This window comes from Emys orbicularis, chromosome 1 (genome assembly GCF_028017835.1).
Source record: "Emys orbicularis isolate rEmyOrb1 chromosome 1, rEmyOrb1.hap1, whole genome shotgun sequence".
Lineage (NCBI taxonomy): Eukaryota > Metazoa > Chordata > Testudines > Emydidae > Emys > Emys orbicularis.
Window position 1 is genome coordinate 187,839,160 of NC_088683.1, and position 25,201 is coordinate 187,864,360.

The window sequence follows — 25,201 nt, forward strand, 5'->3', positions numbered from 1 at the left end:
TCTTCTCCGCTGCTAATGATTTTGCCCCATTTCTAAAACTTTATTTGTCCATTGTTCAGTACCCAATCATCTGTCTGCACTTAACAAATAAAAAAAGATAATGTACTGAAATTATAAAACTTTTGATAATTCAAATGCTGTGTAGGTGACTGTTAAAATGAAGGTTTTGGGATTTGCTATCTTCTATTTCATTAGAGTGTAATACATTTACACAGTCCTTTACAAAATGCATTGAAGGCAAGATTTCCAAAAATGTCCATGTAATTAAGCATAGAAAATACACATGTGCTTACGTGCCTACTTTGCATGCACAATTAGTACAATTGTGTCTGCAGCTGCAGTCATTACACTCATAGATGGCCTGGTAAATGTCTAACTAGTGATGTGAGCGTGCATTTCCTTTGACTGTGTATTCAATCATTACAATTGTGAATGCAGATAAGACACATCAATGGGCATGAATTTTAGCATTCACACAGTTCTCCAAATGTGGCCCATAGAAAGTCATGGTCTCTGCAGAAAGCAGTTTACAAGAGGAAGGACCAGATCTTTCACTGGTGCAAATTGGTGAAACTGACTTAAATGAAGTCACGACAGTTTATTCTATCTGCGCATTTTTCTCCAAAGTATGTTTGTGACATTATCTTTATTAAAAAGAGAGTTTGTGTGCAGACTTCTTGTAGCTACTACAAAACGTGAGATATTTTGCTCCGTTTTATAAACCTACAGCTTAATTTTTTTGTCAGGCTAATTAACAAGTAAAAAAGAAAAGTTCCAAGAAAATGAAGTTATTTTATAATGGAAAGCTGGGATTACAGGCGCACACCATAACGCCTGACCACTTCAGCTGTTTACATCTAAAATTTCACAGTGCTGTAACCGTGGGAGTCCCGACCCAAAAGGGAGTCATGGGAGGTCACAGGATCGCCACCCTTATTTCTGCGCTGCTGCTGGCGGTGGTGCTGCCTTCAAAGCTTGGCAGCTAAATGGCGCCAGCAGCAGCGCAGAAGTGAGGGTCACAGGATATGGGGTGGTCATCACTTTTGGGGGGGCAGAGCCTGGTCCCCCCCACAGCCTGTCCAACGCCCCTTTAATCCCTGAACGCTGGATCCGGAACCAGGGAGGGGCAGTCTGGGGACACCCCTGCAGGGGGTTCCTATCATGCACTGGGCCGTTCCCGGGGCTGGGTCAGACCCACCTCCAGGAACCTCCACTGGTTGCAGGAAGCTCTGCGGCTGCTGGCTGGGAGCTCAGCTCTGAAGGCAGCACAGAAGTGAGTTATATATAAGATATATGTGTGGATACAAACCAGCCACTTTAAAACATCACATAAAATTATTCCTGTTCTACAAGTCACAGTTAGAATGGGTCTGGCTTTAATAAATGAGAAATAAAGAGAAAGCGAGCAGATGAAAAAACATTGCTGGTGAGGAAATTCTAATAGAAATTGGGTGATTCTGATTGTGAAATTTGGCAGTCTCTGGCATATATGAATGCACTCATTGCTGGTTTTGATAAATGACAGTTGTATAATAGTGTGCTGACAGTTTATATATGCTTTACATTACTTTTATTTGTGTGTGTGTGTGTGTGTGTGTGTGTGTGTGTGTATAAAAATAACACACACACACACACACACACTCAGCTTTAAATAACCTTAATGTATCCTTGAGCCTGGGGATCCCACGCATTGGTGTGGTTTTGAGATGCATCTTAGAGTCAACTCAGGACCATTCTAAATTGAGCCAGCTGATAATAGCCCCCAACGCAGCATTAGAGCAGGTGGACTGTGGCAGTCTGCTGCACATAGTGGTTTCCAGTACACTCCCTTTTCCCTGGGCATGCCTCCTACACCAGCAGCAGGGCAGATGTACAGTATAGGATCCAATATGCTTTCCCTGTATCACCCTGGAATTCACCATGCCATGGAAATCCTCAGGTAGCTTTTTAAAATGGCTTCCTGGTGGTTTTTCACTTGCAGACCAAGTGGCGTGGCCACGGTAGGGCCCAGGATCTGGACCAGGGACAGAGCTAAGTGGCATAAGTTATTATTCACATCTGCTATTGGCACATTAAACACTTGGAAAGAATGTTTTGGCTTCATCTGAAAACATTTATGGTTTGCTATCAGCACATTTTTATAATTAAACTACCATTTCCACTATTAATTGCAGCAATATAAAGTACAAAAGCACATGCTCACTATTCCTTAAACCAACATATGCTTTTGGCATTTGATAGAGTGGCCTGAAATACGTTAAAATAATATAAAACTCTAACAGTTACATTCATTGTGCAAAATTGCTTCAAGTTCCGAAGTAACATGTGATTTTTCTCCGAAAGCAATGCATTCTTTTGTTATTAATATTTATACAGTGCCATAAGTCACACACACATATGTATGTATGTACACATCATAGCTCAAAATCCAAATAAGACAAAATTCAAAAGTGATGGTTATAGATAAAAAAGGGTAAAGAATGGGAAGGATAATCCATAGCAAAAGACAAATGAAGTGTGTTAAGTTTTCTTTCTTTAAAAGTTACAGTGACTGGTAAGAGACGCGGTCAATGCTGGAAAGCTAGCCATAAAGTTTAGGTGCTCAGAAGGGATGTGAAGAAGAAGAGAGTCAGGATGCCATTCTTTTCCGCAAAGAAGTTCTCTCACAGACAGTGAAGTAAATCCGTAACACCAAAATATATACAAAGGACCAACTTTTGTGTTTGACTAAAGGGCTGAAGGGCTTATTAAAAGGATATGGAATCATTCACCTCACCTCTACATTACCTTTTCAATTACAGACAAAGTCAGTATTGACTGGAAATTATTACCACCTGATGTCTACATGAAATAGCTTTGTGGTCTCACTTCAGCTCCTGACAGACAGTTCTCCATGCCACAAAAATCAGAACCAATTGTCACCCTTGTTGGCAGTCTGACATAAGAGGCCACATGGGCAGCAGTGATACAAATGTCCCCAGTGCCTGACAAATATACTTCAACGCTGATGTAAAGGACCATTGATTTAAAGGAGGGTAGGTCTCCACGCTAATTCATTATGGGCATGCGTACACTGCAGCTTGGAGTGAGCCAGACTTGTGGTAGCGGGGCTCACACTACCATATTAAAAATAGCTGAATGGACATTGTGGCACTGGCAGCGGCTCAGCCTAGCTACCCGTGCTCAGACCCGGGGGTGGCCCATGCTTCCCCAGGTGCTGCAACATCCACACCGTTATTTTTAGTGCACTAGCATGAGCCCCACTACCACAAGTCTGTCTACCCAGGCTGGGAGGCTCGCTCTCAGCTGCAGCCTAGATATACCCATAATGAATTGGCCTGGAGACCTATCCTCCTAGCTCTGAAATGGTTCTTTACATCAGAGTTGAAATGTATTTGTCAGGCACTGGGGACATTACTGCTGCCCATGTCGTAATTCATCTGTCAACAGAGGACTCTCAAGTCTCAGGGCTGTCAATCTAGCACTTTTCACAGCCACAAAATTCACTTTAAAGAAGGGGGGAAATACTACTTCATGTCCATTTCTGCTTATAAATTAAAAAAAAAAAGGATACAGCAATGGCTGGAATCCAATAACCAACTCTGAGCCAAGATCAGCATCTTGAATTCACTAAACATGCTTTTATACAGTTAAAAGAAGCATTTTTTAGAAATCTGAACATGCTGCTTGTTAACATTCTGAAATGAACAGAATTTGTGTTGGCTGGTCTATGCTTCTTTGCCTTAAGTGTGATGATTAACTATGGTAGTCTTGTCAGTGAAATTAACTGCAATATTTTCTAATCTCTATTGTAAATCAAGAACAAAGCATAAAGTGGCCACTAAAGAGGAAAGTATGTTAATGTTCTAATTCAAGCATTTTTGGTGTTACAGTTGAACTCAAAATCATGTTATTAAAATCAGTTGTTTCACTATTGTTGAATTGGTCTCAGCACAAGACCTAACAAGAGGAGCTGGCACATGTCAGAGGTTTGTTGGTTCTTACAGTACAAAAATTCTTCTGCAGTGGTTTAATGGGCAACCTTTGATTTCTTCTAATGAAATGCTCATCCTTCATATCCTTTACTGGGAGGGAACATACTTAAAATAAGAGAGGAAGTCTCCCTGTGTCCGACCTTCCGAACAGTACCAATGAGCTAGTGGTTACTGGTCCTAATTCCTGTTTGTGAGAATCCATCTTATGTCTCTTTCTCTTCTGAAAGGGTTTCCATGCAATTTTTTTCCACATAATTTTTTAAAAAAGTATATGGTCTTATTAGTCAACCCAGGCAGTGTAATTATTTATCAGAAACCCAAATTACTTCATGTCCTTAAAAGAGTGTAGAACATGTCAAAAAGGCAGGCTTCCTTAGCATGAACTCTGAGAACCTGCTCAACATTTCTGAATTTTAGAAGCAAATGTTACACACAATACAATTACCAAGCTTTTTTATTTGGTATAGCCAACATTTTCCAATACAGTACAAAGGAGAGGGGGAATCAATCCTCAGGTGAAAGGGAAGGGCCAAAAGGAGAGAATCATGGTGAGTGGGGCACCATTTTGATACTTGATAAGAATTATATACAAGACTCATAGATTCATAGACTTTAAGGTCAGAAGGGACCATTATGATCATCTAGTCTGACCTGCACAACGCAGGCCACAGAATCTCACCCACCCACTCCTGCTAATAATCAAGACCCCCCTCTCCCCAGTTTTAAATGACTTCATCTGTTTTAGGATAGCAGCAAATAAACATGTTTGTATTGCAGGTCTTGGACCTCTACTTTTGATCTGTTAAGTTGTATGAAATATCCACAAGTTATATTATAGACCAGGGGTCGGCAACGTTCGGCACGCGGCTTGCCAGGGTAAGCACCCTGGCGGGCTGGGCCAGGTTTATTTACCTGCTGACGCGGCAGGTTCGGCCGATCGCGGCCCCCACTGGCTGCGGTTCGCCGTCCCGGGCCAATGGGGGCGGCGAGAAGCGGTGCGGGCGAGCGATGTGCTGGCCACGGCTTCTCGCCGCCCCCATTGGCCCGGGACGGCGAACCGCGGCCAGTCGGGGCCGCAATCGGCCGAACCTGCCGCGTCAGCAGGTAAATAAAACTGGCCCAGCCCGCCAGGGTGCTTACCCTGGCGAGCCGCGTGCCGAACGTTGCCGACCCCTGTTATAGACCAACATATACCAGCCATGTGCTGCATTTAACACTGGACAACAATATCCTCTGGAAACTGCCTCTAGTCTCTCCAGTTGCACATAAGTATACAAATAGCACATTCAATTTCTTTCTTTTACTATCTCTCCTTGACAAGCTATTAAAAACATCCTGTTTTCTCCCCTATGCTCCTCATAAAGGGAGTCAGTCTCTCCTTGATGGTTAGTTTAGGAAGCAAAATGCTGAGAATGGAAAACACAATGGATGTAAGGTGATATAGTGTGAGTGCTACAGTTAATATGACAAACCTTTCCCCCCTGATTCCTTTATTTAGTACGATTAATTGTTATTAATTGCAATAGAAATTTGCTGATGTAATCAAAGATTAGATCCATCACACCATTAAAACACAGTCTTTCCTCTAATTAATTTTCAGTACACATTAGACTACATTTTGTTACAATCTGTACTAAGATTAACTCGACCAAAGCACTCAGCACTGTAGGGTTATTAACTCATATTTCATTGAAAGGTCATTCTCCCCTTGGTTGTATCTAGAGGAGACTGCAGTTAAATACCTCACTGTTCCATCCACAAAATATAAATGTTGTTATGTAGTGCTTCTTTTGTACAATAGAATTCACAATTACACAGTTTGTTACTTACTTATGGAAACAGCTTTTAAAGCCTAATCCTGAGAGATGTTGGAGTCAAAGGGAAATATAAGTGCTCGGGATCAGGCCCGACCTAAACCCTTTTTAAAAATGAAAGTTTCTGACTTTTATTCATTTAAAAGAACTGATACAAGTCTTATCTGAAACTCTTTCCAAAGAGTCCTACTATTTTGGACACTAAAGGGCTGATTTTTAAAATCCAATCTTGTACCTGCAGTTTTGGGCCCACAGAAATTACCAGTGTTAATCCTGGAAACTAGATCTCTACCTGACAATGCATGCAAATTAGAACTCTAATTGATGGAATTTGTGCCCACAGAATGTGTATGAAATTACGTGCAAGCACTAAAAAAATATACTAGATTTAAAAATGTGTCATGGATACCTGTGCTGCATGGGCCTTATAGTTGAGGCGAAAATGTAGCCAAATTCATACTTGAACAAAAAGAGAACTTCTAATTATGTCTAAATTCTCACTTGTGACTGAAGTTGGTGCTCATATTGCTCTCACTGCAACAATTGCTTAATCAAATTAAATATAAAATCAGAGGTTTGAATAATGACTTTTTTTTACATATAAGCACAAGAGATTATCCTTTAACAACAGAACATAATGCATGTATTTTTCCAAAATAATTTCTAAAATGAACATTGTCAATTTTAAGTAAATCACAAACCATACCTCTGCTTTTTATGATTTTCTCTGCTGTTTCATATAATAACCCTCAATCTCATAGCACTTAGCAATGCACTTTGTGTAAACTGCATACCACTTTAATTCTGAAGTATAACTTAAGGTTTCCCTGTCTACCTTCTCCCATTGTGTGGATGGCATCTAAAATAAATAACTCTTTCTGCTGGTGCAGTTGCCACTTTTCATTCCTTAGTACAATGCTCATCTAATCAGACAGTGTCTGTAAATGCAACTTACAAGTGCAGGTTGTAATTTCATTAAAGATGTATTTACAGAGCTCAACCAGCTGTTCTGGGCTGGAATACGGAAAAAAAAAATGACCCATGTGATTGCTACTTAAGACTTTTTTTAAGGCAACTGTAAAATACATTCTCTGAGTAAGTCTCACTCTCATGAAGAGCTGGCACTGCTATCTTCTTCTGTGTGAAAGGTTTAAACAGTTATTACAGCGTGTCATAAATTTTAACTTGTAATTGAAAATCTCTTCACTTCCTCAGGAAAAAAAAAATCCTGTATTACTTGCTACATAATTACAGGCTATGCAGCTGCTCTCTTAGGCTTTACTAGGAAATTTGAAGACATGAAACACTGCACAAACTCTATTCGAATTTTTATTAAATAGAAAGCCAAAGAAATGTCACCCCTCCACCAAAGAATCTCAAACAATAACAACGCCCCCCTTCCTGTTCTAAGGATTAAAAGGAGCAGAGTCATGATTTGAGTAAGGCCATATTTGGTTAGAGGTCTTAACTGTTACTCCCCATTTCTTAGGAGTCTATTTGCCCTTCAGTAAGTCCTATTTACATCAAGCATGTATCAAGGAGACAACTGGACACCTAACTGTCACTGAAAAGGGGTGTGGTATACTGACTTTAAAAAAAAAATCCAATATGTCCTGGTCCCTCTGCCTAACTTATTTGCTTTGAAATAATATTTTTCCTCAGTTGCTTTGAAATCATCTTTGTACTGACTACCTGTATCATTTATATGGCAAACCAAGTTTATTCATGAGATAGTGAACCTAATATTTTAGCTAGGGGCATCAGGCTAGTGACTCCACAATTTCCTGTTCACCTTCAGTAGTTTGACATGAGTCATACTTGATTAACTATTCCCCTAGCCTCAGTGCAGTGTGGTAGCTATGGATTGATGTAGAATTTTTAGAGCAATTAAAATAAAATATACACCATGTGCCTCTATCCTTGACTCACAATGCATTTCAGTCTTGGGTCATTGGTTCAAAATGGACAGCCTCTGGAATGAAGCTTTACACATCCCAGAGTTCACATTGTACTATTATTTTCCCTGTTGGTTTTGTACCAAAATTTGTAATATAGGGAATTGTTAATCTGTTGGGAGTAGTTTGTGGTCTACAAAAGCATAGAAATGCTGAATAATTCAGTTAATATATAATCAAAACAATATAAGAGGAATGTGGCTGTAGGAGCAATATTATTGTATAAACTGTGTCCATGGAGCCCTTCTTAGAGCTTTCTTAATTGATGACCAGTTTCTTTGGAAACAAATATAGTGTGCTGTAACTATGTGGTTAATGAAGGTGCACCAGGCACCAACACCTTTACATATTTTCCTTGCAGTACCTACTTCAAAGTTTAAAATAATAAACCTATCTAAAATACTGATATACCCCCCTACTACTATAGTATCTGAGCATAGCATCTCACACTCTTTGTCTTTACCCTCACAACTCCCTCACATGCTATTATCTCTATTTAACAGATGAGGAACTGAATTATAGGGACACTAAGGGCCAATTTTAAAAAGATATTTATGCACCTAATGATGCAGGTTTGTTCCTAATGAGATTTTCAAAAGTATCTATAGTTACTTGCCAGAACTCTCACAGGAAATCTGTGGTGGAACAGGGACTTGTACTCAGGTCTCCGAAGTCCCAGGATAGTGCCCTGACCACCTACTTTGTTACCTCTCATTTCTCAGAACTTTTGGAAATCAGGTCTATTATTTAGGCACTTACAAAAGGATTTAAGAGTAAGATTTTTTTAAAAAAATAACTATGTGACTTAGAAGCACCAGTCATTGACTTTCATTGTGATTTATGCTCCTAAACCACTTAGACACTTTTGAAAATTCTATCATAGAAAACTTACTTTAGGCATCCAATTTTGAAAAATCTTGCTAAAAAACACCAATCCAAACTTCAAATTTCTACTTGAATTCAGTTTAAAAATAATATCATTCATTTATTTTTGAACAAAAACACTAGATTACAACTTTATTGTTAATGTAACTTAAAAATACTCAACGTTTCTTCAGAAGTTATGAGTTGCTTGCTTTTCTTAAATTAATCCAGCTGCAACTTGAGATACACATTGTTCACAAAAGGATCTTTATAATTAAAACTATAATAGTAAGGTTTCTGAGGAGCTGAAGGGCTTTTCAATTACTATGCAACACAAAATTTGGTGTAGTAATAGCTATATAATTTGACTGTATTATCTCCTAAGTATGATACGTGATTATGCTCTCCTTACTCTTAGATTTCTCAATAAACAGAAAGTTTAAAGAAGAATTTAGATTGATAGAGAGAGAGAGAGAGACATTTACATTCTTGTAGGCTAATATCCTGAACTTGCACATTACTTTGTACAATTGCTTCCTATGAGCTGCTCATTTCAGAATCAGGGCCTAACACTCTGTATAACAAAATTCATGTTTTAGCATCACTGAACTAGAGATATTTGAAAGCTGAAATCTCTAATGGAAACCGTAATAAACCTTTAACACTAGTCACCCTAGTGGGCACCTCCTATAATCCTGCCATTGTAATCCTGGGATGAAGCCAAGAGGAGAATATTATTTAAAAGCAGAATATACACTAACATTAGGCAGCTGCACAAAGAATGTCATCAGCTGTGGAAATAGGAAATTGACACTCTAAGCTGTAAGACAAATAGATGGGTGGAACATCTGCTCAGAGGAGGGTTTTATTTATGTAATAAGGGATGCAAAGGGAAAACTTTCTGAAGGTTTCATACTGAAATGTAGATGCAAAATGCTTATAATAGAGGTGCTCAGAAGATGCAAGTTAGCTTCATTTTCTCTTTTAAAAAAATCTCCCATTCAATCAAAGAGAAAATACTCAGAAGTTGTCTTCACTTCAACTGACAGAGCTGTCATGCTGTCACTTGCCCATCTTTTAGATATTCATTTTGTCTACACTAGACAAATATCTTTGCCCACACTGAACAAATATATATAGTAAAAGCTGTTCTTTCAGATTACTCCAAATTCAGCTGCCTAGATAAAATACAGTTCAAAATGGTTTTAGAGTCCCAAGTACTCTTTGAATGATGAAGATGTCACTTTAAGCTTTTGTTTATATAAATGATAGATTTCTCCTCCCTTTACCTCATCCTTAAAGGTAGCTGAATGGTCATAAAATGTACTAGAGTGAAAGAACTAGAAACTAAAGTAATCTGCTTATTCGGTGAACATGTAAAGCACAGGAAGGGGTCGTAGAAATGCCACTCACCCACATACACAGGGAACTGATGGGGTCAGTGATGAAGGGAGACAGTCCAAGCAGCCAGGGAGGGAGACACTTGCCAAGGGACAGTAGGTAGCACCTCCCTCTGGGAGTCTCTGGAACTCATTGGCCAGCTAGGGAGTGAAAGGTCCTGATTGGCCAGCATTCCCCAGCTTCAGGATTTAATCCAGCATGGAGGCCATGTGGAGCCTCCTTCGGCTCTGTTCCAGCAGCGCACCCTACCCTCCCAAACAAGGAATAGGAATCTGGCCAGATAGATGTGGCAGGTCTAGCTGATCAACTGTTTAGGAGATCAGGAAGGAATTTTTCTCCTATGGGCCATTTGGCAGAAGACCAGGGAGTTTTTTGCCTTCCTCACAGCACCTTCAAGACACAGTGGGTTAAGTAGGAAGGTACTTAGTATGTAACTGAGGTACTGGGGTGGAGTTGTTTATTTGTCGTAACCTGTGGCCTGTTGCCAGAGTGGCTAATGAATGGTTCCCAGAGGTAAGAAACCTGGGATTTTGGTGAAGGGCATTGGGTTCCTGTGATAGGGTCAGACCTTGTGGCCCTGCTACACCCTCTGTTCTCCTTGGGGAGGGATGGAGGGTGCTAAGACTCAGAGAGAGCTGACTCCTGGAGAGTAGACTGAGGAGAGCCTACTCTGCTTTATGGGTTACATGGTAAGGAGCCCTGTAACTCCCGCAGTGGAACCAATTAAATGCCTGGTATAGGAGAGTATGGGTGGTAGGTGGGTAGCCTCCCCTGTCTAAAGTTTAATAAAAGTTGTGATCTTATGCTTAATTCCATGCATGTGTCTGTCTCATTTTACTGCTCTGTCCACATCAAGCCTTCCCTTTACTGCCTCATCAATGTATCTCAGCCTTGACCTAAAGAACTTCGGCCAAATCCCCAGCAGGTATAAATCATCACAGATCTATTTACTTCAATGAAGCTATGTCATCATGGGGGGGGGAGGGGGCTCTAGTCCTCTCTTTAGAGAGAACAACTTTCACGTCCTTCGAATCCTCAGCCATCCTGATGAGACTGCTGACAAGTGTCTGCCTCTTAGCATGACATTGATCCCAGAAAAAAAATAATTGACTGACTGATACTAACTAACTAAACCAAAGGACTCAACTGAAAGAGTTAAAGAAAGATTGGCATTAATTATGTTACTGTAACCCACACACCTGGGTGTGGTGTTCTGTCCCATCTTGTAGCATCGAGATCACTTAGAGACAGAGATTAATGAGTCTACTCTACAGCCTTAGCTAATGGCCATATGGCTTTTAGCTCATGCAATAGAGGCTCACGCACTAAGCTCCAGAAGCCCCAGATCCGATCCCCCCACCGACAACAGGGGATCTGTCGGCGTTACAAGTGAGGGCTCATCCGGGATTTCAACTGGGAAGTCTCTGAAGCTCGGGATGCGCTTCCTCAGCTAGGGGAAGTATGTAACCCACACACCTCCTGGGTGTGGTGTTCTGTCCTCTCTGGTGGCATCGAGACCACTTAGAGACAGAGTTTAATGAGTCTGCTTTACAGCCTTAGCTAACAGCCATATGGCTTATTCATAGATTCATAGATTCTAGGACTGGAAGGGACCTCGAGAGGTCATCGAGTCCAGGCCCCAGCCCTCATGTCAGGACCAAATACTGTCTAGACCATCCCTGATAGACATTTATCTAACCTACTCTTAAATATCTCCAGAGATGGAGATTCCACAACCTCCCTAGGCAGTTTATTACAATGTTTAACCACCCTGACAGTTAGGAACTTTTTCCTAATGTCCAACCTAAACCTCCCTTGCTGGAGTTTAAGCCCATTGCTTCTTGTTCTATCCTTAAAGGCTAAGATGAACAAGTTTTCTTCCACCTCCTTATGACACCCTTTTAGATACCTGAAAACTGCTATCATGTCCCCTCTCAGTCTTCTCTTTTCCAAACTAAACAAACCCAATTCTTTCAGCCTTCCTTCATAGGTCATGTTCTCTAGACCTTTAATCATTCTTGTTGCTCTTCTCTGGACCCTCTCCAATTTCTCCACATCTTTCTTGAAATGCGGTGCCCAGACCTGGACACAATATTCCAGTTGAGGCCTACCCAGTGCAGAGTAGAGCGGAAGAATGACTTCTCGTGTCTTGCTCACAACACACCTGTTAATGCATCCCAGAATCATGTTTGCTTTTTTTGCAACAGCATCACACTGTTGACTCATATTTAGCTTGTGGTCCACTATAACCCCTAGATCCCTTTCTGCCGTACTCCTTCCTAGACAGTCTCTTCCCATTCTGTATGTGTGAAACTGATTGTTCCTTCCTAAGTGGAGCACTTTGCATTTGTCTTTGTTAAACTTCATCCTATTTACCTCAGACCATTTCTCCAATTTGTCCAGATCATTTTGAATTATGACCCTATCCTCCAAAGCAGTTGCAATCCCTCCCAGTTTGGTATCATCTGCAAACTTAATAAAAATACTTTCTATGCCAATATCTAAGTCATTGATGAAGATATTGAACAGAGCCGGTCCCAAAATAGACCCCTGCGGAACCCCACTTGTTATACCTTTCCAGCAGGATTGGGAACCATTAATAACTACTCTCTGAGTACGGTTATCCAGCCAGTTATGCACCCACCTTATAGTAGCCCCAACTAAGTTGTATTTGCCTAGTTTATCGATAAGACTAGTTCATGCAGTAGAGGCTCATGCATTTAGCTCCAAAGGTCCCAGGTTCAATCCTGTCCACCAATGACCAGGATCTGTCAGCGTTGCATTACCAACGTGGGTTTATGGAAAATACATATTGCCAAAAAAACTTAATATAATATTCTCAGACAATGAAAGGCATTTGATTTGGTATCATAATTTTTTATAAAGAATATAGAATAATACAAAATCAACATGGCACATATTAAATAGACTAAAAACTGGTTTACTGATAGGTATCAAAATGCAATTGTAAATGAGGGATCATCATCAAGTAGATCAGGGGTCGGCAACGTTTGGCATGCGGCTCGCCAGGGTAAGCACCCTGGCGGGCCGGGCCAGTTTATTTACCTGCTGACGTGGCAGGTTCGGCCGATCGCAGCCCCCACTGGCCGCGGTTCACCGTCCTGGGCCAATGGGGGCGGCGAGAAGCCACGGCCAGCACATCGCTCGCCCGTGCCACTTCCCGCCGCCCCCATTGGCCCGGGACGGTGAACCGCGGCCAGTGGGGGCCGCGATTGGCCGAACCTGCCACGTCAGCAGGTAAATAAAACTGGCCCGGCCCGCCAGGGTGCTTACCCTGGCGAGCCGCGTGCCAAACATTGCCGACCCCTGAAGTAGATGTTTTTTCTAATGGGATCACACAGAGATTGGTTCTTGGCACTATACTATTTAATATCTTTATCAATGACCCGGAAGGACACACAAACCCATTACTGATAAAGTCTGCAAATGATGTAAAGATTGGAGGACTGGTAAATAATGAAGAAGAGAGGTCACTGATTCAGAGTAATCTGGATCGCTTGGTAAGAGGGGCACAAGCAAACAATATTTCTTTCAACAGGGCCAAATGTAAGGTTATACATTTAAGAATGTAGGCCACATTTATAAGAGGAGAAGAATCTTATGGTAAGTCTGAAAAAGACTTGGGCATTATGTAGAAGGTCAGACTAGACTTTCTGGTCTTAAAATGGATGAATCTAAGCACCATTGTAGCAGCTTGTGATGTTCTAAGGACTAAGATGAAGATTCTAACACTGTATCTTCCAATTATAAATGCAAAAACCTGTTAATGCAATGTTAAACTGCACTATAAAAACACAACATCTGGAGTATTCTCTTGTGGGTAAAGCTGGTTATGATCAGAATGTTAGTGTGCATCTCCCTTCCATTTATGTAAACAATGAAAACCAGTTTTGTGTGTGTGTGTGTGTGTGTATTTCATATATATATATATATATATATGATCCGCAGGTCCGGCCGATCGCGGTTCCCACTGGCCGCGGTTCGCTGCTCCAGGCCAATGGGAGCTGCTGGAAGCGACGTACTGGCCGCCGCTTCCAGCAGCTCCCATTGGCCTGGAGTGGGGAGCCGCGATCGGCCGGACCTGCGGACGCAGCAGGTAAACAAACCGGCCCGGCGTGCCAGGGGCTTTCCCTACATAAGCGGCGTCCCAAGTTTGAGAAACACTGATCTAATGAAATATAAAATTGCAAACCACCATCAGTTCAGAATCTGGCATTTCTACTTACAAGTCTGACTTAATAGTAATAACAATGATTTTTAAAAAACACCTGAACACAATAGATGTCCTAAGCACGAAAGTATACACAGTGAAACAAAAATCAAAAACGAAAGGACATCTTGATCTGCCCACACATCAAAATCCCAAGTTTGATGTAAACATTCTAATCATAAGCTTCCCTGATGGTGGTTCTCACACTAGATATACACCTCTACCCCGATATAACGTGACCCAATATAACACAAATTTGGATATAACGCAGGAAAGCAGCGCTCCAGGGGGCAGGGCTGCGCACTCCGGCGGATCAAAGCAAGTTCGATATAACGCAGTTTCACCTCTAATGCGGTAAGATTTTTTTGGCTCCCGAGGACAGCGTTATATCGGGGTAGAGGTGTACATACATTTGTTACTGCATTTGGAACAAAAGCTCTGTCAAAAATGTCCCTTTATTTTAAACTGTAAAGTAAAGATATATTTTAATAGATATAAACATGCATCCTATTCAAACAGTACGTTCAACATGCGTAACGAATTTAGGGTTATTTGTCCTGTTCTGTTTTTTGTCATTTTATTAATTTGGGGGGGGGGATTAAAAACCCAATCTTGCAAATATTACTAAGAGTATTGTTGCACCATGAGTTGCTACCATTGACTTCAATGGACCTGTGCACAACAGTAAATGCTACATTTGGCAATAGCGTTTGCAGGATCAGTTCCTAAAATATTAGTCTTACCACATTAGGTGCAAATACATTACAGTATATCCAAATTCAATATGTATTATTATTACATTAGTTTTGATGTCACAATATATCAGTAGTAGGAACATTACACGAAGAAACAAATTCCAGTTAACACATGTTTAAAAGAACTCAATTATTATTATTATTATTATTTGGTGAAAAAAGAAAACCCAAACATTAAATATTTAAAAATCCAGAAGATAGGAGTTCTTTGTTATCCTGAAATCTTTATCAAACTTAGCAGTTAAAGCAACAAGATCAGCAGTTTTCTACTGGTGGGGTATGAGTCAAAAGTAGATCATGAAGGAGCAATAGATTGGACATACCCTCCAAATCGAGAGCAGCAAAATCTTTGGATTAATATGTATGCATCCAGGAAGAAAGAGTGGTATGTTTATAATAGATCCTTTGTAGTATGCTTTTTTTGAGTACCCAATTTCAGACACCTTAATGGGGTCTCATTTTCAGACGGTGGTTGCTGAGCATTTTCTAAAAATCAGGCCCCTTTAAGTTGTCTTGAGTTAAGCGCCCAGAAATTGAGGCACATGAAAACTGAGGCCCACAAAGGCTACATCTACTCTATGAGCTAGGGTTGTGATTTCCCCACTCACAGGCACATACACGCGGTAACTTGATTACAGCTAGTGCAAGTATAAATGGTAGTGTAGCTGTGGTAGCAAGGGCAGTAGAAGTGGAGGCACAGCTTAGCTGTGCAGAGTATTTTCCCATCAGTTTCAGCAGTGCTTCTACCCTGCACAGTTAAACTGTGCCACGCTGCCATTGCCTGTGCTAGTACCACAGCTACAGTTCTATTTATATCTGTGCTCGCTCTCATTGAGCTACCACAAGTATGTGTACATGAGCAGGGGAATGAGACCCCCTAGCTCATAGTACAGGCATGGTCAGAGTCACTTTTGGTCAACAAATGAAGGTGTTAAGAGGCCTTCAGTCTACCAAGGGGAAGTCGGGGCGGGGATAGGTAAAGTTTACTCCATGTCCAACAAAATGTGCTTGCTACCTTTTACAACATCTTATCAAAACACAAGCTCATATGGAGTATAATGGAGCAAGCCACAGAAAAAAAACATAAATTTATTTACTGATACTTCAGAAAAAACAAACCTCTTAATACAATGAAATGTCCATTTTCAGTAGAGAGAATTATTTTATTGACAAGGCACGTGCTAACAAAATACCTACACATGTTTTTGTGCTATTTTTCATGTCACTTTACCTGTCTATATACAGAACATTACAAGAAGAATGAGAAAAGACAATATAATGAGTATTACACAGTATATTGTTTATGTGGGAGATGAACAAGGGGTTAGGTGATGAATGCAAACTACCTTTAATGTTATTTCTACTTGTATATCAACAACAACATGTCATGACCAAACATTTTACCATTTCTGGAAATATGAACATTGCTTTTGTTTGTGCTTGGTCAGGTAAGGAGAAATGTTTAGTTGTTGAATATGACTGCTCCTGCTGATTCTCCTCCCAGTGAAACCAATGGAAGCTTTGCAATTAATTTCAATGGGAACACCCTTAATGTGTTCACAGCTGGAGTTCTTTTCTCCTCCTTCATTTGCTCAGTCCTCTACAGTTCTAGCACTTGAAATTATTATACAAAAATTTACCTCTCTATTAATAACTACCTTTTCAAGGTGTTGCCTTATTTTCCACTTTCACTGGGGAAATATGTTTTTCAAGTTAAACTAAGTCTGTTGTGTTAGTGGCTTCCTGCCTTTCTTCCTGCCAGAACATCTGTTACTAATGACTGAACCCTCTTAAATTTATTTTCTCTACTTCTGGCATTTTGTTTCTTTCTTTCCAAAATATTCCAGAAAAGACAGACTTATTTTCTAGCCTCAAACCATTGTGTAAGACTGGAGAAGAGCCAGCAAACCCTTCCAGCCTGCCTTATTTTTATGCCTTCCAACTACTGTTTCCAAGTGGTATGTAAGCACTCTGGTCTATTTGCCCCCTATAGAGCATCTGTAAGTTATTCTCTGGAATATCAGCTTTCTAAAGTACTTATTATTGTTTCTGGGGCTCATCAGATATGTTCTTCAAGTGGAGTGAATGTCTATGTGGGCAAAATAACTCTCCACCACTCCTCTCCCCAAGACCCTTTTCCATGGGTGATCATACCCCACGTGGTTTTCCTTAGTTCACCAGCTCAGGAGCATATTTGATAGGGTAATTTGACCAACAGGCAATAAACTTCCTTACCTATTATATCTGATTACTAGGGTTTTACACCAGAGAACAAAGCAATCAGGGTTAACCAGAGAGGAGAGACTGACAATGAGAACAAGAATGGTTACTCTTACCTTCCTCTTGGCAAATCCACATCATCTTTCTTCCAACGGACTGTTGGCTGAGGATCCCCCTGGACCTGACATCGGAATTCTACTGCCTCTTCCTCCAGAACCACTTGGTTAATTGGTCTCCTGAGAAACGTGGGTCGTTCTTGAAAGAGATTTTAAAATGACATATAGTGAGTTGGGTTGACTAAATTAAAATATTTTAGATATAGATATAGATGAATTGATGAAGATGTGATTGATGATAATGTGCACAGATACGCTCAACAGTTGAGAACAAGGAAAGAAAGTCAGTGGCTGCCACAACATATTCTGCATGAAACATAAACATAAAACGGGCAGCAAAACTGCATAATCAGCCGCCACAGAAAAAGTAGCTTTACAAAGAGAACAAATATTTTAACTGCATCTACTCTAGTTCCAAATATGCAACATTAGGCTATGAAATACTAAGTCTATGGCTACACTGTGAGCAGCCATGCAGGGTCAAAGGGGACAAGCAAAAAACATCCCATTCTTGCTAATTTCACAATAGCCACACACAGTTACAGTTGCATTCCCTGCACTCTGGGTAGTGTACAGACAGTTTGTGGGAAATGAGAATCAGAAAATGTGGCAGGGAAGTGGGGTCACTGCCCTACCCCTCTGTACCATGCCACAGAGTAGGACCAGTGGACCAGGATCAGTAATCCACTAAGAGATGGCGTAAATTGCCAACCTACCATGTACAAGGAACAGCCCAGACAGAGATTCATAGAATCACAGAAATATAGGGCTGAAAGGGAACTCAAGAAGTCATCAAGTCCAGCTCCCTGGGCTGAGGCAGGACCACGTAAACCTAGACCATCCCCGACAGGGTATAGAACCAACACTCATGAGGAAGGCACCAGAATGTTGGGGGGGGGGGCGGGGAAGGGGGGCTAGAGAGGAAACTGTAGTCAGCCGGGGGAGATATCACCCTGGGCAGGAAACAGCTGGAGCGACTCCTGAAGCCGCAATAGGAACTCCCATCCAGGAGATCACAACGCCCGACACTACAGGGAATGCATTGAACTCCCAGGGTAAGCCTGACAGAGTGAGCCTGATTCAGCTATCCAGGTAGAAGGACTCCTAGAAAACTGCTACTTAGACAGAAGGTACTGCGGGCCTTTTGCACTTTGCGTTGGCTCTGGAAGCAGTTATTCTCAGGTGCATTGGTACATTTATTTCCCTTTTGATCCCTTATCAGAAGAGCCATAAGAAGGCCCACAATTGGCAGGGGCCTCCTTGCAAGGACTAAGAAACAGAAGCTGAACATAAGCCACCCAGTGTAGATAAGTGGGGATGGTCAGGGTCTCCCACCATCTGGGATAAAAACCTAATGGGACTCCTTTACACCATCTCTGACAAGTGTTTGTCTAACCTGTTCTTAAAAACCTCCAATGACAGGGATTCCACAATCTCTCCTGATGACCTAATTCCAGTGATTAACTATCCTTATAGTTAGAAAGTTTTTCCTAATATCTAACCTACATATAACCTGCTGAAGATTAAGACCATTACTTTTTGTCCTATCTTCAGTGGACATGAAGAACAATCGATCGCCATCCTCTTTATTACAGCCGTTAAACATATTTGAAGACTTAACAGGTCCCCACCTCAGTCTTCCTATATCAAGACTAAACATGCCCAGTATTTCCTCATAAGTCAGGTTTTCTAAATCTTTTATCATTTTTGTTGCTTTCCCCCTTGTGTCTGTCTGAGTGCTCCTCCTTGCTCTGCTCCACCCCCTATGCAGGGAGTGTTTTAAAACCTACAGTCTAGCCATAAGAATAAAGGATTTGCCAAGCAATATCAGTCTAATAGGCTATTTACTGTGGCAGTCTGCCTTTCATGATAATCAACACTTGATGCTGTAGAGGAAAGTGAAAACACCCTGCAATACATCTAGACCTGATCTCCATCACTAAAGGCACCACAAGAAACTAATAGGGCTGTTGATTAATCGCCGTTAACTCATGTGATTAACTCAAAAAATATTAACGCAATTAATTGCAATTTTAATCACACTGTTAAGCAATAGAATACCAGGTGAAATTTATTAAATTTTTTTGATGTTTTTCTACATTTTCAAATATATTGGTTTCAATTACAACAATGAATACAAAGAGTACAGTGCTCACTTTATATTATTATTTTTGATTACTAATTTTTGCACTCTAAAATGATAAACAAAAGAAATAGTATTTTTCAATTCACTTCATACAAGCAGGGCCGGCTTTAGGATTTTTGCCGCCCAAGGCAAAAACAATTTTGCCCCCCCCCCCGTTTTTTAATTATCCCCATCCCCGGCCCCGCCTCAACTCCGCCCCTTCCCCAAATCACCAGCCCTGCCTCCTCCCCAAGACTCTCAAGCCTGGGAGGGAGGGGGAGCAGCGGCGCGCGAAACAACTGTTTCGCGCGCCGCGGCCACTCGGGATCTCCCCCTCCCTCCCAGGTTTGAGAGCCTGGGAGGGAGGGGGAGACTCCGAGCGGCCGCGGCGCGGGCGCCGCTTCTCCCCCTCCCTCCGAGGCTCTCAAGTCTGGGAGGGAGGGCGACTAGCGGCGTGCGAGCGGCAGCGGAGGTGAGCTAGGGCGGCCGGGGCACATTTTTAGGGGCGGCATTCTGGCGCCGGCCATGCCGCCCCTAAAAATGTGCCGCCCCAAGCACCAGCTTGTTTTGCTGGTGCCTAGAGCCGGCCCTGCATACAAGTAGTGTAGTGCAATCTCTTTATCATGAAAATGCAACTTACAAATGTAGATTTTGTTGTTGTTACATAACTACACTCAATAACAAAACAATGTAAAACTTTAGAGCCTGCAAGTCCACTAAGTCCTACTTCTTGTTCAGCCAACTGCGAAGAGAAACAGCTCATTTACATTTATGGGATATAATGCCACCTACTTATTATTTACAATGTCACCTGAAAGTGAGAACAAGCATTCACATGGCACTTTTTTAGCTGGCATTGCAAGGTATTTACGTGCCAGATATGCTAAAAATTCGTATGCCCCTTCATGCTTCGCCCACCATTCCAGGGTACATGCTTCCATGCTGATGATGCTCATTAAAAAAATAATGCATTAATTAAATTTGTGATTGAACTCTTTGGGGGAGAATAATGTCTCCTGCTCTGTTTTACCTGCATTTTGCCATATATTTCATGTTATAGAAGTCTCGGATGATAACCCAGCACATGTTGTTTGTTTTAAGTACACTTGCACTGCAGATTTGACAAAACAGAAAGAAGGTACCAATGTGAGATTTCTAAAGATAGCTAAGGCACTCAACGCAAGAATCTGAAGTGCCTTCCAAAAATCTCAGAGGGATGAGGTGTTGAGCATGCTTTCAGAAGTCGTAAAAGAGCAACACTCTGATGGGGAAACTACAGAACATGAACCACCAATAAAGAAACTCAACCTTCTGCTGGAGGCATCTGACTCAGATGATGAAAATGAACATGCGTCAGTCTGTACTGCTTTGGATAGTTATTGAGCAGAACCCATCATCAGCATGGATGCATGTCCTCCGGAATGGTGGTTGAAGCATGAAGGGACATATGAATCTTTAGGGCATTTGGCATGTAAATATCTTGTGACGCTGGCTACAACAGTGCCATGGGAACGCCTGTTCGCACTTTCAGGTGACATTGTAAACAAGACGTGGGCTGCATTATCTCCTGCAAATGTAAACAAACTTGTTTGTCTGAGTGACCGGCTGAACAAGAAATAGGACTGCGTGGACTTGTAGGTGCTAAAGATTTACATTATTTTATTTTTGAGTGCAGGTTATTTTTTAACATAATTGTACGCTTTGTGACAGACCCAGACCAGTGGGGTACAGGAGTCTGGTAGAGGGCAAATATACTGGTCACTGGATGAGTAGTTTTCTGTTCCCTGAGTGATCAGAGAAGTGGCTGCACTAGAGTAATCAGGAACCTGCTAGAACCAGTTAAAGCAGGCAGGCTAATTAGGACACCTGGAGCCAATTAAGAAGCTGCTAGAATCAATTAAGGCAGGCTAATCAAGGCACCTGGGTTTTAAAAGGAGCTCACTTCAGTTTGTGGTGCGAGTGTGAGGAGCTGGGAGCAAGAGGCGCAAGGAGCTGAGAGTGAGAGGGTGTGCTGCTGGAGGACTGAGGAGCACAAGCGTTATCAGACACCAGGAGGAAGGTCCTGTGGTGAGAATAAGGAAGGTGTTTGGAGGAGGCCATGGGGAAGTAGCCCAGGGAGTTGTAGCTGTCATGCAGCTGTTACAGGAGGCACTATAGACAGCTGCAGTCCACAGGGCCCTGGGCTGGAACCCGGAGTAGAGGGCGGGCCTGGGTTCCCCCCAAACCTCCCAATTGACCTGGACTGTGGGTTCTTCCAGAGGGGAAAGTCTCTGGGCTGTTCCCCAACCCACATGGTGAATCTCTGCGGCAAGAAAATCTGCCAATAAGCGCAGGACCCACCAAGATAGAGGAGGAACTTTGTCACAGCTTGTAAATTCAATGTTCATGATAAAGAGATAGCACTACAGTACTTGCAATGGGGGAATTGAAAAATACTATTTTGTTTTTACAGTGCAAATATTTGTAATACAAATAAGTATGAACTGAGCACTGTACACTTTGTATTCTGTGTCGTAATTGAAATGAATATATTTGAAAATGTAGAAAACATCCAAAAATATTTAAATAAATGGTATTCTATTATTGTTTAGCAGCGTGATTAATCGTGCAATTAATCACGATTAATTTTTTTAATCGCTTGACAGCCCTAGAAACGAAATGATGCCCTGAATAATGAGTTTTGTTTAGCCTTGTTATTCTAGCATGCACAGCTACAAAAATTATTATTTGTTAGAATCTTATCCAGGCCTGTTTCAAATCTAGTCTCACAGCCAAATTCTGACCTCAGTTATACTGGGACAAATCCAAGGTAATTTCATTTCAAGACATGTCACTGATTTTAGTCTCAAAGTTGTCTATGCTTCACACAAATTTAGTTCCAACATCCCCCCACCAAACACACACTTTTACTGTTATAAACTATATAGATCACAATTAAAGAGGGCATAGTAAGAGTCATTTACACTACAGAGAGTGATTTAAAAATAAAGGTGCTTGTCACGCATTGCATCCCACATTTCAGTCTCAGTGAGCTGAGAGGTTACATTAAATTAATCCAGATTTACACCATAAATAAGATCAGAATCTGGCTCACAGAGTTTGGCTTCATGACTTCCTGTAGCATTGAATTTCACAGGTTGACTACATTATACATACACACACAGGACTTTGAAATATATGTATAATTACATAAAAAATGGCATTAAAAACATAATTAAAGTTGCCAGGTCAAACACTCAAAAGTCAGTAAAATGCCAGAACTGGGTTTTCCCATGCAACCTTAATTCAGCTCCTTTCTGCATATGCATTAGGGGACAGTTTTTAACTATGTGGTTGCATGCTATTTTTTCCACAGTGCATAGAATGGGCAATATTAACTAAATGAGCAGCCACTCGATGTTTTGTTGTATTCTCATTGTTTAATGGGTGGCCTCAGGCCTTATTTACTGCACATAATTCAAACCCTGCTCTGAGAAAAAGAATTATTTTCTTAATTCATTAGCTATTAAATTCATGGGCTTTTCTACGGCACTAATCACTATAGTATCTGAGTGCTTCAAAAATAATTAATTAATTTTTCCATCACCTCATGAGATGAGGGTATATTATATCCATTTTACAGATGGGAAAGTAAAGCACAGAAATATTATATTTGAAAGTATCCACTACTTTTGGGAGCCCAATTTGAAATCCCTAGGACCTCAATTTTCAGTGTAGATAGCACTACATAGCACTTCAAATGGTCAAAGTGCAGCTCACACTGACTTCATTTGAAGCTGTGAGTGCTCCGCACTTCTGCAAATCAGATCTAAGCTCTCAGATCAGGCACCCGAAAAATGAGGATCACACAAGTAGTGTCCATCTGTGAAAGGTAAAGAGATTTAAAAACTCTATTCTGGCACACCTGTGTTATTCATGTGACTACATATACATGTATATGTGTGCAAACATGTGTGATGTTGCTTGTTTATATTTTTGAGTGTGTGTATTTGATTGTAACATAATGCATATGCATGCGTGGACACACACACACCTTACAGACATGCATATAGCTAATATGTGCAGATTTGCGAGCACAAAATACAATACAAAGCTCCAGATGTCCAATATTTCATGGAAAATGTAATATTTATTAAATTCTTATCTGTTGCTGAATATGCCTATGCAGAATGAGCCACAAAAAATATCCCAACACATTTTCAGGAGAACCTTGTTGATATGTTAGTAACTGGCTCATAGGTCATAAGGAAGAATACTTGCTTCTGCATCAGGCAGTTTAAGAGCAAAGAATCATAGAAATATATGATTGAAAGGGACCTCAAGAGATCACTGTGTCGAGCCCTCTGCACTGAGACAGGACCAAGTATAGTTTGAAAGCATGTTAGAAAGGCAGCATCCAGCCCTGGAGCACCCCCAAAAATAAAATAGGTGAATGCTGAACACCCACTGGCAGCTCCCCCGATCAGTGCAACCTCCTTCCCCCCACCCCTCCAGCGCCTCCCATCCGCCGTGGATCAGCTGTTCCGCGGCAGGCAGGAGGCGCCGGGGGGAGAAGACAGGGTGTGGCATGCTTGGCAGAGGGGGCGGTGCAGGGAGAGGCAAGGAAGAAGCGGGGCGGAGGCAGCCTGGGAGCCGGAAGAGGCAGGGTGGGGGTGAGGCCTTGGGAAGGGGTGGAGTGGGGGCAGGGAGTGGGGCGGCACATTAGAAAGTCGGTGCCTATGGCAGCATCTAAGAATTGGATCTTTTCCACAACTGTTAAGAACTTGCTGGAAAGTAAATAACTGTGTAAGTGGAGACCACAGTTATCAAGGACAAACAAATTATCATTTCCAGTTTGCCATCAGCTCTGCATTTTGCAAAGTGCGAATGAGGAAAAAACAAGTTCTCTCTTATGTTGTTTTCTGCATTTTGTATCACTCATACAGGCCCCTGAATATGTCCAATAGCTAATTATACAGATATAGAGTGATCCGAGAGAATGCCATTGGCAATGCAAATAACATTCTTTATGTGAGATTAACTGGATTTGAATCACCTGCATAACTTGCTTACAATATTAATCTCTCAGGAGACAGAACGGTGCTTGCCAGCGCATGATAAATAAAATTTGTTTCTCACACAGGCAAGTCAAATCCAGTTTCAGATCAGAACTTTGGAAAATATGACTTTTTTTAAAGCTTTGGCCATAAATAAAGTCTAGTGGTATAATTAAACATTGTAATTCTGTCAACAATATTCAGAACACAGTATATCTGAGAAAATAGCAGGAAAGAGTGATAAATGAAAATCATAGCCATGTATAAAAGTTTTAATGTAGCCATTTTAAAAGCTTGAACTGAGTAAATAAAGTGCCCATTGCCCAAGCTATGCTTCACTGATGAATACTCTTTGAAGAGGATTATAAAATAGGTCATGATTATATGTCATGTCAGCTGGTTGTACTATTACTAGTGTGACCTTTATAACTTCAGAATAAACTTTGCTTGCAGTTATAAAAGTGGCTTGTTAATGTAATCAGAAAACCAGATAGACACCTATAGTATGCTGCAGCACTTGCGACAGCCACTTTGAGAAAATTTGGGTTAAGTAGTACACTGGACATTAAGGCAAAATCCTGCAGAACCCTTCCTACCCAGATCAGAAGGAGAATCCTGGTCTTTCTTTGGAGGACGATGATCAATGATTAGGGCCCTACCAAATTCACGGTCCATTTTGGTCAATTTCA

The 25,201-nt window shown here is 41.2% G+C and overlaps 1 protein-coding gene across 1 annotated transcript in view; it reads right to left on the bottom strand.

Moving 5' to 3' along the window:
• ROBO2 (roundabout guidance receptor 2) overlaps positions 1-25,201 on the bottom strand; it is a 587,768-nt gene that overhangs the window by 178,626 nt on the left and 383,941 nt on the right. Inside the window, exon 5 of the mRNA XM_065421111.1 lies at positions 17,352-17,490. Coding sequence (XP_065277183.1) covers positions 17,352-17,490 — 139 coding nt within the window. The remainder of the gene's footprint in view (positions 1-17,351; positions 17,491-25,201) is intronic.